Here is a 21,726-nt window from a genome sequence, read left to right as displayed (position 1 = left end):
TTTTATAAATCATTCTTACAAAATTGGCATTTATCTATTTCATTTGTGACCTCTATAAAAGTCTTCTGTTAATTACAAGGTAGGAGGGAGGAGAAGGCATCAGGACCGCTGGGCTTCACTGAGTCCTCGTAGATCAACAGATGTGACGGCTGATTGCTGATGTGACACAGCAGCCTATCACTGATAAATAATCCCAGGAAGTGGTCGTACATCCACCCATTGGCAACAGTGTCCAGAACACAAAGATGAAAACGGGGCTTTAATGCTCAGAGAATGGAAGCTGTGACTCATCCAGTGTATGAAGGCAGGACTGTTTCCTCGTCGCTGTCGCTGGAAATAACACGACAGTGCTCGGCACGTCGAGAACTCACATGTTGATTAAAAAGGCACAAATTAAGAACAGACTCGTTTCCAGAGCCGCTATGAACACTGACTGCCCAGCACATTTTGGGTAAACCTTCGCCCATCTGCTTTGAAGCACACAATGATAACTTGCATAAAGTTCCCCCTGATCAAACAACAGATACGACAGAGGCATTCTAGCGATGCAGAGGTTTTCCTTGTGGTCAAAATCATCCCCGTCTCACTTCTAAATGAGCTCATATACTTGGAGGCAGCTTTTTGACCTAGAAGAGTCAAAAGTGTCGCAGCCTTGTTGCAATTTTTATAGCGCCTGAGGGGGAGATGTCACAGCAGAAGCTTAAAATGTTTCCATCTGCTACAAAGGGCCCAGCTGCTTATTATTTTCCATGTTTCACTTGGCGAACTTTTTATTGGGACTTTGCAATTTGGCTCCCACAGAGAGCCAAGATGCTGCGTCCAAAATCTAATTCCAGATCACTGACATATGCAGTTTTATTTCTGAAGTCAAACTGTACGCCGACGACTCTGAGATGTTACGTTTTCTCTCGTGGGGAATTTATTGTTGTGAGGGTGTGATTTTGCTTCCCAGGAAAACCGGTGCAAAGTGAAACACAATATGAGCTGTGAAATGGCATCTTTGTGGATTAATGTGCACAGCGTGTGGAGAAAAAAAAACAAAGCAAAAATTAATAAATATCCTTAACCCCCCTCAGCGATGCAGGATCAGTCTTGTAATCTGGCCACGTCACCTCAAATCGTACACGGCCTCTTTTTTTCTTTCCCTCAAAAAATAAATATATGCCTATGTACAGCGCTGAGAGTGGCATGGGTTTGAAATGGATGGTGTCACTTTTGGGTTTAAGTGTCTGCAAAGCTGAGGGACACGCTCATCTCGAGGTGAACACTGATTCCAATGATCTAACACAAAAGCCTTGGTGTGAGTTTCAAATGAAATGGGGACCAGATGCAGATAAAAAGAGGACTTTGTTTCCTGGAATCATTCGCCGCACATGAACGAACATTAAACAGAAAATAAATCTCTCCTGGCAAACAAATAAAAACACAAACTTTTAGCCCCAGAATTAAAAAAAACACATGAAAACAAATGAGCAGAGGAAAGAAACAGAATATTCCTGCCAGGTTTGATATGAAAGTCTTGATTATGACACTTTAAAATGATTGATACTGTAAAGGCTTTAGAACACGTTTAACGTAAAACATGTGGAGAAAAAAGAAACAGATGATGGAACCTGAAAGAGAAACAGTCCTTGACAGACGACGATGATGATTCACTCACTCACAAAGTGAACGTCCGCCTGACAGAAAAGGCCACTAAAAGCATGCTGCGTTCATTCAAGTGTCTGCAAACTACTTGTGAGAGGCCTCCAACACAAGCTGACTACTTCCTCTTTAGAAATGACCAATTACAGGTGGAGATAGCTTCTTCGTTTAGCGTCTAAATCCACTTGTTTGATATCAGTGAAGGGAAATTAAGGTGCAAAAATGTCAGGCGGGTTGATGTGGATACAACAGTAATGTGAGCACACAGGTGAAGGGAGGAGGTGGGGGAAGCTAGCATTAGCAGGTCGTGTTTGTGGGTCACTGCTTTCACAACACAATGGTCCATAATGTGAGATTGTTTCATCAGCAGCTTGTCCCCCGGGAATAAAACAGCACTCAGAGTGAAATAGGTTTCGCCTAATTGGAGCAAAAACGTATCTGAGCCTGACAAATGGAGGAGAAAACCTTTTGTCAGTTTAATGACCTCTGATATGGTTAAAAAAAAACAGGATAGCAGTGAGAGCTGATGATTAGAACATGAGAGCATGTAGGCAACGTGATGTGCAATAAACATCTCTAAAGGCAGACCCTGATGTTAGATTGGCACTGATGCGCTTAAAAATCTCTCTATAAGCACTCCTGTGGAATAACACCGGTCACTAAAGACCTGCTACGGTCTGAGATTTGATTCCCCCGCTTTAAGGAAACAGCTCCGAGGACATGAAGGGGAAAAATAAATGGGCGAAACGACGTTTGGGTTAGAATGCAACGTTCTGCTCCATTTCACCCCGAAATGTTCATTTTGCTCATTCCAACGGAGGGAAATGTACTCTGCTTGAGCTTATGGTTGGATGAGCCAACTTTTCCAGGCTCTGTACACACACACCCACACACACACACACACGCACACACACAGAAGAGTGAAAGTACAGAGAGTGTGAAGGGAGAAATAAAAGCTGATGAAAGTAAGTGAAAAAAAAAAAACAGATGAGAAAAGTACAACTGGTGAGGCGAGTATGGGATATGGAACGAGATGTTTTTCTAACTTATCTCCGTGATAACAGGAAAGCAGATAGACCGTTAGAAAAGCAATATCAAGGAATGAGCCGAGGACAGGACAGACAGAATGTTTTCAGACTCAAGGATGTGCGCTGATAACTAAAATCTTAGGAAATAACGTCTGCTTTGCTATAAAAACCTCGTCAGGCAGCCGTAATAACAGGCTGGACTCTTTTCTGCTTCGAGACTGAAAATATTAAAGTGATGATGCTCTGATTTCAGACCTCTCTGAGAGGCCGAAGAGTCAGCAGTGATAGCAGACAGCTGATTTGTACAGAAATCAAATCAACGTAACAACAGGCTTTTAAAGCTGCGGTTTAGTGATGATGAGTCCAGAATCACGTCCTGATGCAGACCGGGGGAGGTTTCTGGGGTCAAACAGTAGGTCTCATGGTGGGTGGGGTTTGCCTTTCCCTCTTCTACCATCCTGCACATGTGCCGAGAGAGCAGGAAGAGTTCATGTCGTCTGAGTTCACGTTGTAAAAAAAATATTCTATCGAAGAGTTCTGGTCGTCAGTAGTGTGCGCTGCGTGTTTGCACGTTGCAAAACACACAGCACTGTTTGGCATGTCCATCAGTTTGTCTACTCCTCTTTGTCTGTCTGTGTTTGCGCTTTCTGTTTGTATTTTTCGCATTCAAACTCCATCTGCTCGGTTCATCCGATTCCTGCGCTGTGGTCGTTGGCGATGTGCTGAGTGGAAGACAGAGCCGCGTCGCTCCCCGTCCATTCCGCCGCATTTCGACTGCTCCTTCTACTCTCTACCGAGTCTCTTTCTCGCGCCTCCCCCTGCGTGGGTTCTCCCCCGAGGGGGCGCCGGTCCTGTCAGAGCCGCTCGATGTCCCTGTATTTCTTGCGAAGGATGGAGACCTGGTCTTTGAACAGTACCGGGTCCAGTCTCATCTGGGAGTGGACCAGCGGCATGGCGCCAAACCAGCTGGCGAACTTGTTCATGCAGGTTTGCCGCTGGGCAAAGTGGTCTGGATCGGCCCAGCGAGAAGCCCTCGAAGACTGAGGAAAAGAGAGGGAAGAAAAACAAACAAGACTTTGTTACTTTGAATAAGCACACTTTTTAACTGTAACTCAACAAGTAATGAAAATGACAAGTTCAGGTTTTACCCACTACACTTTAAACGTCTGATAGACATGCAGGCCAAGTCTATCACATCTGTCAGTCTAAGACCAATTCTGGACATCAACACAACAATCACATTAGACCCACTATTTGGACAACTAACCATGACGCCACTTGGACGTCAATCTGCAATTCAACATTTGATCGTCGGCTTTTTGGACATCAAGTCGACGTCAAAGCAGGAGCGTCATTTTTGGACGTCGAATTTTGTTCTCTTGAAGGTGTAGATTGTTACTCCAGACGACATCTATTTTCAGACGTCTACAGAACGTCCATTTATGACTTCAGCAATACCTCCCAGCTGTACAAATGGACGTTCAAATGGTCGATGTTCAATGGTCAAGGTCGATTTTGGACGTCTTACTTTAAACGTTTGTTTTGAATAAAAGCAAAATTTGGTTTGTTTTTTTCCATTCAAAAATCATGATGTGTTATCCTGTACCTCTTCATTTTCCTGTAGCTTCATTTAGCTCAGCACCAGGTCTGAAGAGGAAATGTTTAACACCTTTGTTTGCATTTACCATCTGCTGCTGAGAAAATCAAACGAAGCTATGGGAAAATGAACCAGAACAGTATGCCTACTTCTGAAATTGGACTAAAGTTATGCAAAGAAATTAAACTAGGAATACAACAACAATAATGACTAAAACTGCATCAGCTGCAATAATAGCTCAGTTAGGGACAGAAAAGGTTTAACAATTTTTTTTGGTAACTCTTATACGGAAGTACATCATAAATGGATGTTCAGCAGACACAGGAAAAAGACGTTGTCTGGAGTAGCGGTCTACACCTTCAGGAGACCAAAGTTAGATTTCCAAAAATAATAGTGAAAGGTTGTTTTTTGGACGTCCCTTTGCTCAATGGGTAGACTTTATCCAAACAGGTTTAAAAATCAGAATGTAGATTAGAGAAGATAAACATCTGTTAAAGAGAAACTAAAACAGCTGATTAAAAAAACAATGAGAATGAAAAGCTTTAGTTAATAGAGAAACATCCAAGTCGAGGCCTTTTCCAAGTCTTTTTTTTTTTATGTTTGTACCAATGTACCATGTGTTTTATGAAAAAATGATCTCATGATCTGTCAATAATGTTTAAACACTGACTCTAAAACTTCATCCAATTCTTCCTTTGATGAAAAATTTGACAATCTTCAGGTTGAATCCACATGTCTGAGAACACTTTTCTGATGGTACGTTTTGCTTCGCTGGAATTGGTGGCCTTACATTAAAATGTAAATCTACTGCTGCTGGAATGGATATTTCTATAGCTCTTTTATCAGCAGGCAGAACACTGTGTACAATTTTTGCAACTAACAGCAAAACAAACGCATTGAACTCACAGTGCAAGGTTTCTGTGTTTTCAACAAAACATGGCCTGAAAAGAAATCTATAAGAAAAGGAAGGAAAAATTGATTCTTTCAGCTTGTTCAGCAGTTGTGGACGAAAGAAATGCAACACTGTAACAAAATAAAATGCAAAAGTTGGAATATAGAGATTTAAAAAGTTGGTGAAAACTTAAGGGTTGGCAAAGAACTGTTTTAATTTGCCAAATTTATGGGTAAAACTTTGCAAATGTACTAATTATTGTTTAAACATTTCAATTAGTTTAATGACAAAACCAGACAACAGTTGGGATTATTCACCAAAAATTGGGAGGTAAACAAATAAAGTTAATGCCTGAGAGTAACTGAAAAATTGTTGAACTAATTAGCTGAAAATGATGAATAAACAATTAAAGTAATTAGTCAACATTTGCTGATGATTTTCTGGAACAGTTTGTCTTATGAGTTTGGGTCCGGAGCTAAAAAAAGGAGACAAGTTAACCTGAAAAATGTAGAATTTTTACAAAGACAAACCATACGTGCACTTTTTGTACCTCTTTAGATTAACTGAAAAAGTTGATACCATTAAAAGTCTGAGTTAACGTGTGTTTACTGCACCATGACAGGACACTTCAGTGAGGGTTAACATCATCAGATCAAGAAATAAATGTCTAATCTATTAAAAGAGAGAAACATTTTTATTACATTAGAAAGACTGACAACAGTAATCATCTGTATTCTGTCTTTAATCAAAGGAACAAGCCAGACACTGTGACATGAAAAAGCCATTACTGACTGTCGCCTGACTTTAATGTTTCTTAATAAATCATCAGCTGGATCAGACTCTGTGTTTGGCAGACTGGAGTCTGGGTACAAACTGTGACGTGAGTCAGTGAAAAACTCCATCAGGACTCCTTCCTGTGCTTTTGTTTCTCTGCTGTAAGTGACACATCCTGTTTACCCCTGGGTCACCGCCAAGAGTTTTAAGCAAATAATTCATGCTGTTTATAACCCAACAAGAGTTCACCAGCTGAAAAAGACCGCCGTGTACACACCGATGGGAAGAAAAGCAGACTGGAATCTGCATGAATCACATTTTTTAAAGGAGGACAAAATCAAAGTGGATTATATAACTCGTCTGTTTCAAACCCAAGGTTGTAATCATATCAGGACTTTTTCTTTGATGCCAAAAAATTCTTTCTCGGCTTGCAGCTGTCTTGTTTTAGAGTAACACCGCCTTCAAAAAACACCAAATGAGTCGACTCTGAGAAAAGACTCATAAGAAGAGAAAAATGGTTTGTGAAGGCAGGTTGATGAAAGTCTTACCTGTCCCATCATGGTCTCCTTGTACTGTTTTTTCTGTGTGACTTTGATGGGGGGCAGCTTGGTGACAGCAGAGACCAGGAAGTTCATCAAGATGTCCTCGCAGTTGGCCAGCTGGTCCACCATGTTCTTTAGACTCGTGGGTAAGTAGTTTGTGTACAGGTGATGGTAGTATCTGCAGACATGACCAAAGGAAGTGAGCATATGACATAAAACTAAACAAAAGTACTTAGAAAAAAAACAAAATTAAAGCTCCTGTGATGATAGTTTAACTAGTCATGAAACAGAGTGATTTTAATACTGATGCTTCACTGCAACCCTAAAAGGAAAACGGAAACATCAGTAACAAAACTAACTGTATCTATTTTTGATTTTTTTATGCCTGTAACATCTGCCAGGGGGTAGGTGTCAGCTAAGTTAGTCACAACTAATGCATTTACAGGAATAAAAAAAAAAAGAAAAAAAAAAAGGAAATGCATTGCTTTGTTTATATACATTTATATATATTTATAGGGAGCACCAAAAACAAGACAAGCTTTAAAGGTGTGATCCTCATCACAGTAGCTTTAACTTTGCATGAGATGAAACAAGGTGTCATTTTACCAGCAACTAACTGATGAACATAAAGGGTTATCTAGCAGTCAAAATAAGTGATATTTCTTTAAGGAGATGGTGGAGACCAAAAATGGAGCTAAAAAAAAGCTTAAATGTTGAATCTTGACTCATCAGGCCCACAAAAACACAAAAGCTCGCTTGAAATTTCAACACAATTTAATTATAACTTCATCTGTTCAAAGTGTAGTTAGCCAACTGTGGATACACTACACTAAAATTTTAAATGATTTAATGGCACATGTGGAAACTTGCTAAGCTTAAGCTAAAAATCAAAAATTAAAAAAATTGATTGGCAAATTGAAAAATTACTGACCATAATTTACTGATTTAAATTGTTTGGGAAGTCTGTTTTTATTATGTTTTGGTACATTCCTGTCACATTACCAAACATATATATGAAACACATGAATACATTATTGTATATATTATAAAACAGAATATTATGTATCTATATAATTTTTTTCTGACTGTGTAGAAACCTTTAGAAGATGATTTAATGATCAGTGTTTTGAAAAGATGGCCATGAGAGTGAATTAAACCTCATGCTCATACTGTTATAGATTGATAAACAGGACCACTCAATTCAAATGCAGTCCAAATGTAAGACCCCCTCTGTGATGAAAGCCTGAGGGCAGAACTTTGAATTCATCAAGAGACTTGATTGCTTCAGTTCCTGGATGGAGTGAGCGACTGACTTATTGAAAGTGATTAAGCGTTGGGTTGTGGTGATTGGCTGACTTCAGCCTAATGGACTGCTGCCATCACAGCTGAGTGAAGTCATATTAAAGCTGACAGGGCTGTAGTAAAACTAAGCGCAGGAACTATGTTACGCTGTGAAGCAGACAAATTGACACTTTTTGGATTAAACATAACCAGTGTCAAAACACTGGTTTCCCGAGGCTGTGCAGCACTGAACATCACACTTCCTTTCATTATCTACAGATCAGCGCATCAAAGTGTTGAATCAAAAGGAAGACAACTGAACACTGGAGAGCTGAGTCGAACAGAGCTGTGATCCCAGTATAACAGAAGAGGGAGAGAACAGAAGTAAGGCGCAGAAAAAACAGCTGTAATTTTACAGACAAGAAAACAATATGACATGTGTACTATACCTGTGGTAGATGGCTGCCCCAGTCAGCACCATCGAGTAATCATTGGTCCATTTGGATGTGTAGCCCCAACGCTCCTTGTTGCTGTCCCAGAAGTGGCTGCGTGCTGGATAACCCACGATACGCTCGGGAAAACTCTGCCAGACAGTGAAGGCAAAGTCCACCTGGACAGACAGGAAAACAGATTTTAAAACTGTAATCAGGGGAAGGAGGTATTTAGAAAAGTCTGTAAAGGCATCATCACTTCTTTAAAAACTGATAGCTAAAAAATTCACAGTCATGTGATTTAATCATTGTGTTAATACGTTGTCAATATTGGAGAAAAAAAACACCCAACAACACAAAAGTGAAAAAAGGTAAGAAAAACACCCAAACTAGCAACAGTTGTAACCTGTCAACAAGACTGTTAAATACTAAACACAAATACATTTATTTTTAATAGAACAGTCATTAAGACGTTCTTGGAAGCTATCTCTTTCAATTAACTTTTCACCTGTTGACTTGCGGCTAACTTAATCAACTGTTTGATCTCTAAACTTCAGCTTATATTTTTTTGCTGAGTTTTTATAATGATTAACTTCCTGCTTAAGCTAACAGTCCAAACTTTCAAATTGATACTTCTTATTACATTGAGCCAACTATTTTGACAGTACACCTATTTTTTAAGCTAACTAGTTTGTCTAATTATATTTAAGAAAAAAACTACATTTTATGTTAAATCATGACATTAAGCTATAGAAGTTTAACATCTTAAACAGACCTTTGGCTAACTTTTTTAACAGCACACTATTTTGTTTAGCTAACTATTTTGTTAGTTAACTCATGATATTTAGGTAACCTTTTTAATTGTTCAATTGTTGCATTGAGCTAATAGTTAATGAATTAAAACTAGCTTAATATTTAAACAGTTTACTAACTACGCTAACTTTATTAACTCTTAAGTCATGACATTAAGCAAACTATTTTAACAATCAATACATGGTGTTGAGCTGTTTGAAAAGTTTACCAGTTGCATTTAGTTAAGTTTGGTTTGCTAATTTCATTTAGCTAGCTACTTCACAAGTTTACTCATATAACATTTAGCAAGCTCTTTAAACATTTGAGTCATTAACTTTTGACTTGCTACTACTTTTTCATTTTCAAAGTTAAGTAACTGCAATTAGCTTAATACCACTTTTTAACTTCAAGTTGACATTTAACTTTTCACTACTTCCTCTATTTACTTGTAATTTTTGGCCACAGTCTTTAATTACAACTACTGAACTTTTATCTCATTGCTCGTTCTTTAGATGCTTCAGCTGTATTTTTCTAAATAAATAAATATATATATATATATATATATATATATATATATATAATTATGAAGTACAGCAAACTTGTTAACCTTGTTGTATAAAAAAAAGGAAAAAAGCCAAACAGCACACTGAAACCAAAAGAGATTTTAGGTGGACACCAGAGTAATTGAAAACAGGAGACCATAACAGCAGACAGACATAAAGTAAACACTTCAATAGAAAACTGTTTAGAGTTTGGCGGCGTTTGGAGAATGGCGAAAGGGAACAAAAATGTCAACAAACTTCGGTGGCAAACCCCGATCAGATGCTGCAGCAGTATGAAAACTCATCCACTGCATGGGTTTTAGGGCCAGGGTTTGGTTTTCTTCATGTTAAAATTGGACATTCAAGGAATGTACATTTTTTAATCCAAAATGAATATAGATTGAGATTTTCTTGGTGTTTAACTGTAACTTTTTTTCTGTGTATAGTGTGTAAGAAAAAGATAACAAAGAATCAGATTAGAGGGAAAACTAAGAAAGGAAGTTTACATTCAAACACACCATCGTGAAAATACAACAGAGGCAAAAGCTCATCAAACACAGAGCAGTCTTTCCCAAGCAGCTGCCTGCAGCAAACTTCTTCAGCAGCGATCAAAGCGTTCAATCAAATAATTAGAGGAAAACATCAAAAAGGCCTCGGAAGCTTCACAAACAACAGCTTGCTCTACATTTCAGCACATATTACCAGGCGATGATACACTGAGATAGTGTTTAAATTAAGCAAAACTTGTGTCAAAAGTCACACAATGATTTTCTTTTATTTTGAACACACTTGCACTGATGTTCCCTGTGCACTAAGATGTGTTTGTGTTTGTGATCCAGCTTTTCTTCATGGGAAAACATGGTTCAATTTGGTTTTTGTGTCCAGATTTTCCCCACTCTGCCAACTCCAACTTCCAATCTTGATTCTCCTCACAAACAGTCTTTACGAGATCTAATTCTGCGCTGTTCAAAGCAGCATCTGGCTTCCCATGGTGCCGGGCCAAAATATGTCCCAGGGAAAAAAAACACAAAACACAGGAACAATCCTGACGGCATGTGGAACAAAAATGCCCTGAACAGTGGTGCTGTGTAGCAGGGGGATTTCTGGAGGTACAGTGTAATTACAAGAGTGAAAAACATGAGAAATAAAATGGGAAGATGACAGAGAAAGAAAAGCAGGCAGTGGTAGGGAAAGAGTGAGTTACTGGGAGTAAAAGTTAGAGTAATTTAAGAACTGAGCGATAACTCTGAAACACCAGGGAAAAACAGAAAGCGGGATAAAAAATCGAGAGAAAATTCAATCAGAGAGTTGCATCTGGGACGTGGAGAGACTGTGTTTAGTCTCGAGAGAAACAGACTGCAGAGACGGAGGAGAGGGAGATAGAAAGAAGACAAGTTTTCCATTCGATTCACTTTTATTATAAATCATGATACCTCTGTGGTGGAGAGCACGGTGTCTTCATCCAGGCTCAGGATGGCATCGGTCACTATGGTCTCATAGGGCAAGAAACGACTGCTCATCACCTGCAGAGGGAAAAGAGAGAAACACATGAAGAACAAAAACAGCTTGATTTCATTTCACTTAACAGCATTAATCTGACATCATCTGGTTGACTGTAGATGTTGCCAAAAACCTGTGGTCAAAGGACTTATGCTACTTTAGGAGCAGTGGACACAAAGACAACAGCTCCTATCAAATTTCTCCATGGAGATACAATAAATTTGACATTAGCATTACAAATTACAGCTTGAAGAAGTAACAGGTGTGAGCAATATTTCTTCTAACTTATGAGAACATTTTATTTGATAAACTCAAAATTTGTTTCCTGTTCTTTAATCAGTCGAGTAACTGTCTGGCAGAATAAAAAAGAAAACAAAAAACACAACTGTAATCCAGCTGACCATCAATCAATGCACTCATCATCCATTCATCTATAATCCATCCTTCTGACTGTCCATATATCCCTCCATCCATCATTTTTGATTGATCAATCAATCATTTTATCAATCAATTAATCAGTCAATCAATCCATAAGACTGTCCATCCATCCATCTAAAATCTTTCTGTCATTTATCATCTGCCTGTCTTTCTTTTCCCCAATTGATGCGTTCATCATTCATCGTTTTGTCATCAAGCCATACATCCATCCACACCCATCCATTTTTGTCATCTCACAATCAATCAACCAATCCATCAATCAATCATCCATCAGACTATCCATCCACTCAACCATCAATTAATCAATCAATCAATCAATCAATCAATCAATCAATCAATCAATCAATCAATCAATCAATCAATCAATCAATCAATCACTAAGACCGTCCATCCATCTAAAATCTTTCTGTTCCTCTATTGATGCATCCATCACCCATTCATCTTTTTTGCCACCAAGCCATACAATTTTACATCCATTCATCCTTCATCCATCCTTCATCCATCCATCTATTCACCAGTCTTGGTCTAAACCATAGACTGTATATAGAGTGGACAGCGTGGCTCCACCATTTATCATTTTACGGTTTTGAAGCCAAAATTTCCCCGACACAGGCGCAGCCATTGGTAGCAGTTGTGCAACCAGAATATGTGCAGTTAAGACTGTGAGGGATTCTTTCGAGAGTCTAATCACTTCTTGACTCTAACTCCTGACAAATTTTACAATCTGAAAAAAATAGACAAGACCGGCAGCTGTCAATCATAGTTAAACCTGACTTGAAACCTTGTTTTTAACCTTGTATAACTAATGAAAATGAAACTTTTCAGAAAAAAAGAGGACTTGAGTACAAGGCAGCCAAATGATACCTTCAAATCACCACAACAATCGGACGTGAGAAACATTTCTACGGGGTGTATTAATTTTTTAAAGTTTGACCACAGCCCATCTGGGATGACTGGAGAGCTGGATTTTTTGACCAATACCAGGGGGAGCAGTTTTTGTGGCAACCTCACTTCGAGCTGAGCAAGATGACATCCATTGTTTTTTTTACAGTCTATGGTCTAAACTTAACTAGAATTAAACTTATGACACAATCCAATAATTTCTTGTATTTTCAAATCCATGTTTTTTTGATCTAACACTTGGTGACATCTATTGTCACTAGAATTGACATCATAAAAGTTCTAAGAGTAAACTCTTATGGTAACATAACAAGAGGGAAAACCAAAAACTTGAGCTGAAAGACACTAAACTTCTGTTGTCACCGAGATAAATGGCACAGTCAGGATATTCTTACATGTGGGTCCATCAATACATGTAACCCCACCCATATACAAGTTATGCAATCCATGGCTAATAAAAAATATTGATTATGTCTGCTTCAAGGATGTGCTCTGCCACCTGACATCTAATCATTTTGAGTGCTTCCCAGAGATCCTTGTGATAAATTTCAGAATAAAAGCCCTTTTTGTGTCCAATATATACTTTATACATTTTTAATGATTCTTTACAAATTCATGGGATTCATGGGAGACAGAAAGCCACAACATCAACAAACAGCTGCACACAGAGAAGAAGAGAAAATCCAATATCCTGTGTTTTACTGCACTCTGCGCCCCATTGTTTCCAACAGTGACAGAGTGCTGATACAAGTTTCCATTACTGCTGCAGGGTCGTCTTTCTCTTTTAAATCAATAAGAACACATAAATGCAGCAGGAGACGTACAGCTTGAGTCATGAATCCTACATAAGGCACAAATTCACCTCTCCTGTGTGCCATTATTCAAAGAAAAATATGTATATTTAATGGTGAAAAATCTAAACTGCATCACACATGACAGTCCAGATTATTTACTGGAAACAGAGAGATGCTGGTGGACGGGGCTCGGGAGGTGGACGTGAAGATCAACATCTTGAGGATATTTAGACGGGAAGTCTTTGGTCTGACGCTGAGAAGAAAAGTGCTCAGATGAGAAATCAGCGGCTTCTCTTGGAGGAAGAGGAGTGTGTGTGTATTCTAAACTAGATGCGAGCTCCAACTCAAACAAACCTCCCACACAAACAAGAAACAGCTCACGAATGCAGTTCTGTAATGGCAGACACACAAACAGATCCAGGTAACAGGCTGAAAAGTGTGTTATTCGGTTCTTCAGCGAGGTGTTGAAGGTCAGGCCTCTGCGAGAAGACTTTTCAAACACCAACTGCACTGAAAAGCCATTTACATTTACATTTAAGAATAGTCGATGCCGACCCCTTTTCTCTGTAAACACCTGGCTTTGTGCGCTTGTTGTGCTCCAGCAGAGCAACCTCACTCCCTGCAGGTCGTCATCACTCCTACAGACGGGGGCAGCAACCAACACCGAGAGAAACACAGAATATCTGCCTCTTCTGTGAAGCTGTGCAAAGCCTGTTATACACTGACTTCTTTTATCATCAGTCTACAATTAAGTGGATTAAATGTAATTAATTTCTACAAACACCCAACCTGAGTCTATGTCAATCACATTGGAGTCTGAAAAATGCTTTTAATGAATAAGAATGATGGGATTTTTATTTTTCGGTTGTACAAAGTATCAAAACAGGAGTGAGGAACTGTGAATTTAAATACACTCGGCATGGTGGATTTGACTAACAGATGTTTGTTGTAGCTTTCATTAGATTAGAGTTAGCACCAGCATAACTTAGCTTCATTATGTGACTGGCACGTGGGGGCGTAGTGGCTGTTTACCAGGTGGCAAGGCTTTAAACTCAGCTGCAGACTTTTGCTGGTTTCCCAAACTAATTTTGAGTCAATATTTTAAAATGGTGAAAGACTTTTTTTTTTTTTTTTTTTTTTTTTTTACATCTTGTTAGCATGATTTTACTGATATGTAGATGTGTATTACCTGTTTGCCAGGTGGCAATTTTATATCTTGAACTTTACCTGTACGGCAGGAAGCTTCCGAGGGGCTGTTTACACAAAACAGTTTTAGGGTGAATCCCAAAAGTTTTGTTGCGTTTCAGCATCGCGTTTACCGGGTTTCAGCTGACCAAAAATGCAAACTTTTGAAAACGGCCTCCAGAGTGGGATTTTTCAGAAACCCTGCCGAACCTGTGACTGTGCAACCAGTAAGCCGGCGTTTTCAGTGGAAACGCTGACGTCACACTCTGCTTCATGTGATGTGTTCTTGTGCTGCTGAATCTGCTGACTATCTTTCAACAAAATGTGCATCTGTTGCTCCATTGCTGCGCTTAACATTCACCAATACACCAGATGATTGTCTCAAATCTACTTCGGTGGAGCTCTCCCAAAAGTGGCTTCTGCACAAGACAGTTCTAGCGCCAACTACAGGCCTGGCATGCTTACTACAGCGTTTTCAGTCCCTCTGCGTTTCTGTGTAAACACAGATTTTTTTTCACTTTGTTTTAGCGTTTACGGATGAAACGTTGTCATGTGAACGGGGCCTTGATATGAGCCACATCTACCTGACAAGTCCCGAAAAATGTCTTGATTCAAGTTATTTAAAGACAAAAGAAATTACTAGTTTCACACAAAATTTCTGGTAATTTTTTCTTGTTCCATTGGCAGATTTTTTTACTTGTTACAAGCAATTCAGACCTCTTTTTTTTAAACAACTTGAAATAAGCAATTTTTTCTGGACTGATAAGTTGGATGTGGCTCAAAATTGGCATAATGCGACAAATTTTACTTAAAATAATACATTAACACTTAATTAGACTTCTTTTTTTTTTTTTTGCAGTGTATGGCATGAAGCTTTTTGCAAATGATCCCAAAGATGGTTAGTGTAAGATTCTCCACTATGGTTAACACTGTGCTTTAGCTGTGAGGGTGCATAAATGATATTCGCCAGGTGGCATGGCTACAACCTCAACTTGTCCTGTTTGCTGGTTCCCGAATAAGCAGAAATATTTCTGAATCATAGTTTTTAATACAATTAATGCTGTTAAATGGCTTTTTAGTCTGCTAATTTACTGACAGGTGGGTGTGTAGTGGCTGTTTGCCAGCCGACAAGTGTACAACCTCGAATGCATCTCTTGGCTGCTCTGCTGATTAGCCTGAAGATTTCAGAATCATCACTTTCAGTACGGTAAAGCACCATCTGTGAGCTTTATGATCCCTTCTGAGACACCAATGAGACACTGAGACTGTTTACAAAGTCTGATTTCAGGACTTCTTCACGTCTAGATTTGGATAAAGATGACCTAGCTGCAGGTGAAGCTATTGGAGGAAAAAAAAAGGAACATAACACAAAGCTGAATCTACGTGTATTTTCCTCTTGTCCCCTCTCACCACCTCTTGCAGCTGACTGTGCTGCTGAGTCTAACGTTCGTGGTCAAGTGCACTCCACTTCCCCAATCTCCAAAAACCCTCCAGACTCATCAACAGCCACAAAAAGTTCTGACTGCTGTTCATGTTTGAACAGGGTGGAGGAGTAGAGGTGTTTGACTGACACTTTTTATTTACAGACAAATTAAAGGACAGAGAAAATGAGAGCTGAGAGGAAAGAGGAGGCGGTGCAGCCCTCTCATTCCTTGTCTCATTATTACTGCTGTAATTTCCTGAGGGCATCACAAGAGAAAGCAAAAAACTACCACATCTCTGCTCTCCTTTGTTTTTTAGCTGAAAGTGTCAGAGTGAATACCGATGAAGAAACGCAGTTGGATGGAGAACAAGGAAACAGACAGGTGGGTCGAAAGTGATGGCAACAAACAGCAAAAACGAAAAGGAGTGAGGGGAGGAAAGAGTGAGAAAGAGGATGAGAGGCTGATTTTTGCATCCCCCAGATGGTTTGTAATGTTAGAAGTGCGACACATTAGCCTGGGGCCTTCTGCTGCTCTCCAGGAATGTGAGCTCTTCCAGCAGGAATCTGCCTGCAGCACTTCACCTCTCCCTCTGAAGGACAGCAGCTGAGAGAGGGGGGAGAGGAGGACCACCGGTGTGTGTAAACCATAATAAAACACTGCTGGGATTCTAACACGGCCTAAATCTACAGACATGAAGCTGCTTTTGGCCGAGGAGCTGAAGAGACAGAGGGAGGAGTGTCAAAGAGAGATCAGTGTTTTTCTTTTGGTTGACAACTTCAATAGAAAGAGCAAAACAAATAACGTTTGTCTGTTTGTCTCACTGTGGAAATTAATCTTTTAAAAACGGATGAACGGTTATAAGACATCTGTGCTTTTCGACACACAACTTATATTGAAGTGTGAGCTGAATTCATCAGGGACAATTATTGGCCACAAATGATACTACTAATTTACAGCAGTGTTCAGAAGTAGGGATGGGTACCGAATTAGTTACTTTTACAGGTACCAACTGATTTCTGTCAAAAGTACCGGGTACCGATTCACAAAAAATCAAAAGGTACCATGTTTAGGTACCTAAATACATCCTTTTGGCTGTGAGAGAGCGGAAGAGTAGGAGATCTTCCGTGATGGCCATGAACACAGCATTATCAGGTGATATATTTAAGAATAAACATGTTAAATGGAAAAAAAAATTATGAAACAAATTAATTTTTATTATCACATACACACAAAAAAGTAACGAAAATTGGTACTGATAAGTACCGATACCAATTGCCAGGTACGGGGCATCAGTACCGCATCGTTTCAAATGTGAAAGGTACCCATCCCTATTCAGAAGACATGGAACCAAGACGTGGTAATACCAACTCACTTTTTCTGTTTTCTTTTGCACAAAATAATGATGATTATTTTGTTATAGGTATGAAAAAACAAAACAAGACAAAAAGGTTTCCCTACTGAAAAAATCTAAGCTAAACACCTTATTTCTTGTTGGATGTAGTTACACATTTTTCCCCAATTTGTTTCTTTAAATTAATCATTATTTTACTTTTTGACTCTTTTATACATCCTACATTTTTTACATCCTACAGTGTCACCTTTGGTATAGTCCTCAGGCACTGAACAGTTTAAGACAAAAGCAGCTGCAGACTGAAGGTCAGCTGCATCTGACTCGAGTCTATGGAAAATTCTAGCATTTTATATCCTGATTAGCAAGTAGCAATCGATAAAAACTCTGCATGTCCTATGCTGTATGTCTTCACACTAGATTCGTAAAACTCTAAACTCGTACCATTGCTGATAGCAGAAGTTGAGATGAAAAAAAATGAAACTCCTAACATCACAAACATAACTAGAAAAGCACTCAGAGAGCGAAGACCTCAGCCAAGCATATTGTGATCGTCACGCAACACTTTAGCCCTACTTTAATGTTATACTTCCTTTCAGCAGACTGTCTGCTACAATTTGGTGTTAGTTGCAGGTTTGTACGATAATTTGTTTCCTGACAGTGTTGAAAATTATGATGACCCAGTACATATTTCATATTCTAGATCTTAGTATCCAGAATATTGCCAGGATCTGGACTGACCTTTTACACCCGTCAAAAATAATTGCGACCTTGTCTTGTCTTGTTTTGCAAAGTAATCCAACCATTCATCTTAAAGTTATATACACATATGGTGAAAACGGCCCTATCTCACAATTATAAAGAACCTTTAAAAAATCCTGCATCCAGATGGTGATTCAGATCACCTTCAAAATTTAATCACTTCCTCCTTATCCCCTTTTGAACATTTCCTTAAAATTTAATCAAGATCCGTTGCGGAGGTAATAAACTAACAGGGCAGGTTAAAATAAAGAACATTTTAATGAAGTTATAGGAAGTAACAGCAAATCTAGGCTGACTTTTGCTTTTAGGAAAACATACTCAAAAATGTGAAGATAACGCGACTTTTGTTTTTTGATTCTTCCCATCAGAAGGGTTGTAAACAGAGTGAGTGAGCTATTTTTGGACCTACTTTTTAAATTTTTAAGTGATCCCCTACATAAATAATACAACAGAAATGCCCTTTCCATTTAGCCCTGGGAGATCATGGGGCATCAGATCAGAATTTAGACTTCATGTTTTAATGAAATGCAGTGAGAATAAAAGCTGAACTGTTAGGAAAATAAATAAAATATGAGAGAAAATCACTTTAAAATTTTGAGGACGGAGGATTTATGTTCTCAGAATTTCTAAGCTACCAGCCATGATCCTGGAAAGAGAATTTAAAGGACAGAGAAAAATGGCAAAAATAAGAAAAAGAGGGAGTAAGAAGATGATAAAAAAGCTGCAAATGAGAAAAAAGAGAAGGACCTTTGAGTGAAGGAACAGATAAAATAGAGATGAAAGCCAGAAAGTGGTAAAAAAAAAAGCGAAGGAGGAAAAACTCTCCCTCTGTGGGGTGGAGGAACACAGCTTTGCTCGCCACGGTAAACACAGAACTCGCCACAACCACAACAAACCACATGCTGCCTGGCACATACACACAGAACACACACAAAAACACACACACATACACAGCGTTAGGAAGCTAAGCCTGTTCTGCTGGCTTGTCACGGACACACAGCAACACACCGAGCCCCCGCTGTGATTGACAGCCTGCGAGAAACCACTCAAGGCCACGGGGAGAGGTAAACCATAAAGCCAGCCCACCGCCGCCTGACTGACACTGATGTGGAAACCACTTCCTGTGATTGGCAGGTGAAGTTCAGTCCTCACGAGTTACTGAGCAGGTGAAGATGAGTCTGATGTCTGAGCAACCACGTCCCTTTTCATCAAAAACAACCACTAAAAAAAAAAACTGAGCTGGGAGCAGCTTTTATGGCAAGAAATATCACCCTGTGGGTCCCTGTCTGACCTTTGACCCTGACAAAGAGGGGTCAGCGGGAGTTCAAGACAAACACAGCCTCACACTCTAACAGGGCAAAGTCGTCAGAGCAAAGCCTAATCAGGTTGTCATAATAACTGCCACTGAAGCACGCTGCTGGCTCGCTGGAGGGTAAAGTCAGAAGAAAACAAACGTGGGAAAAAGCTGTCTCCGACGACGGTGTCAATCATTCAAACAAAAAGAGGAAATAAGATACTTCGGCACTGACACCCAGAGAAAATTGAAACAGATGCAGAACATTTTTTATTTCATTTGACAGTATTTTTGTTTTTTAAGGGAAGGGGACTGAAGTTCAATCAAGTGCCAGGGTTTGCAATTGACCTGAACCGTTTGGACTTAGACCTCAAAAACCTCGGCTTATTCAGGGAGTCTGATTCAACCACTTAGACTAACTGGAGCCCCAACTATTGTCCTGATACACTGTTGACACTATGTCAAGGATGTCTCTCTTTTTTGAGGACAGATTTTCTCAGAATGTAGTCAAAATAACAGACAAGTTTTAATTCATCTTCTCTCATGAGAAACAGGCAAAAAAAATCTGTATTTCTATCATCTGAAATGTGGGAACTTCCTGTCTTCTGCTCTTTAGCAACATTGTCATAAAGCTATACATTTATTTTTTCATTTTAAGTGAAAGGCATGCAACAAAAAAGTCTCTTAAAAGAGTATAGAAGTGAGATATTTTTCCAATAACTGATCATCAAAAAGAGTAACTTTCATCTTGTTTCTTGGATAGCTATCTAGAGACCTCCTCCACTGTTGCCATGCAACAAACTTGCCACTACTTGGTTAACTGATGTTTCTATGCTCAAAACACAACATGTAAAACAATTCTATCTCAAATCTAACCAGGAAAGTGTGGAAAGCTAACAACATGAAAATCCCCAGTGACAAAGAACAGAGCAGTACGTTTTTGTTTTCACCAATTCACCAACTGGTGACATCTTCTAACACACACTCACCTTACAATGTGAAACTTTGCCCACCTGTTGTATTGATGCCCAACATTTTATCCAACATTTATTTAGTATTTGTTTTTAAAATGTGAAAAAAAAACAAGAATACTACCTCTTTGTAAAAGAAGAAATGATTTCAAGTAAAACCCAGTTAAATAACACCTTGTTATTCTTTCTTCACACCTAACAGGGTACGACACATAAAGATAATAAAACAGCTCATTATACAAATGATTCTGGGCCCATCTCTGTGAGAACAGATCTAAATATAGATTTTACAACTGCGTGAATCTAAGGGCCATAATGTATTAAACCCATTAAGAAAAATTAAAGCTGACACACAATTAAATTAGATCAGGATCAGTTATTGTTTGCACCTACACTGTTATAAAGCAACTCAACTGTAATGTATTACTCCAGAGAGATTCTGTCATTTCTTTAAGTTAATTAGATGATTCAAAGTGATGTAGGTTTAGAATTAACAGCATAAACACATAAATATAAATGCTTCATGTACTTATTGCCTCCTTATCTTAACTAACAATATGATTAACCTCTTAGATACCTCTTTCCTGTAGTATATAATACCCATTAGTGAGCTTTAATTAAAACCACGGAGACTGTCCTTTAAATGGAATCTGTGCAGCACAAATCGAAACTCATTTTCTCCCAAAAATGGAAGAAAATGTGCCAAGATACTGTAGCTTTACAGTTTTGGGAATACGCATAAAATGAGCGGCATAATTAAAGCGATAGCAATCACACTTTAAAGGTCTGAGTGTGCGGAGGCTCACCTTGTTTTCTCCCTCGATGACGATGACGGGCACTGAGGTGGCAGGCCAGCGGTGTTTGGCAGGGAGAGGTTTGTCACAGTTCCACAGGACGATGATCTAAAAAACAGACAAAAGGATTGATAAATATCTGTTTTTAATTTTCCAAACAAAAACAACTTGTAGAACACTTCCTTATTTGCTGACAAATCAACCTCCTGAACATGCGACATGACTCTGAGTGAAAAATGTCACCCTACGACCGGTTGATTGAATGTTAAAGAGGCAGAAGGGCAGCTGCTGTGATAGCATATTTCCAATTATGATTCCAGTATGATTTGTACGGCTTGGACCGTGACCAATCACATCACATTTTCATTTTTATTTTCCTGCTGAACACCAGTTTTCCAGCTCATATGCTGTCTGACATGAAGGCGCCGTGCTTTGCTGCTGTAGTCATGTCTTGTTCTGCATGACCGTGACGGCAGGTCAGCTGACATTGAAATACAACATGGAGTTAACCTCCCCCACCGCACATCCACTGCAGACCTCATTAATGTTTGATGTGGAACATACACATTTACGCACACATGACATGACTCCTGTCTGCCCTTACACATACATTCACAAGCAAGACACTTTCTTGAGCCTCAGCCTGTTTCCACATAAGGGGTGAACATCCCAAACATAGCCCGAGTACAAACACATCTCAGCAGCTATAACTCCACACAGCATACACCAAGCTGGTTTAACACTTTGTTTTATACATTTATTTATTTTTGCCTTTTTAGAACAGAAAAGCAAA

General features: G+C 39.1%; 1 protein-coding gene across 1 annotated transcript in view; it reads right to left on the bottom strand.

The window, feature by feature from the left end:
• ext1b (exostosin glycosyltransferase 1b) overlaps window positions 1-21,726 on the bottom strand; it is a 155,020-nt gene continuing 133,294 nt past the window's right edge. The window contains exons 7-11 of the mRNA XM_074686417.1: window positions 20,946-21,041; window positions 10,957-11,046; window positions 8,208-8,368; window positions 6,484-6,655; window positions 1-3,712 (exon numbers count right to left, since the gene is read on the bottom strand). Of these exons, the coding sequence (XP_074542518.1) occupies window positions 3,527-3,712; window positions 6,484-6,655; window positions 8,208-8,368; window positions 10,957-11,046; window positions 20,946-21,041 (705 nt within the window). The 3' untranslated portion in view covers window positions 1-3,526. The remainder of the gene's footprint in view (window positions 3,713-6,483; window positions 6,656-8,207; window positions 8,369-10,956; window positions 11,047-20,945; window positions 21,042-21,726) is intronic.

Source organism: Halichoeres trimaculatus, unplaced genomic scaffold (assembly GCF_033239565.1).
Source record: "Halichoeres trimaculatus isolate MK-OKI-2021-1 unplaced genomic scaffold, fHalTri1.1 fHalTri1_scaffold_14, whole genome shotgun sequence".
Classification (NCBI taxonomy): domain Eukaryota; kingdom Metazoa; phylum Chordata; class Actinopteri; order Labriformes; family Labridae; genus Halichoeres; species Halichoeres trimaculatus.
The sequence above is the reverse complement of the archived record's forward strand: the minus strand, read 5'-3'. Positions and strand labels throughout refer to the sequence as shown.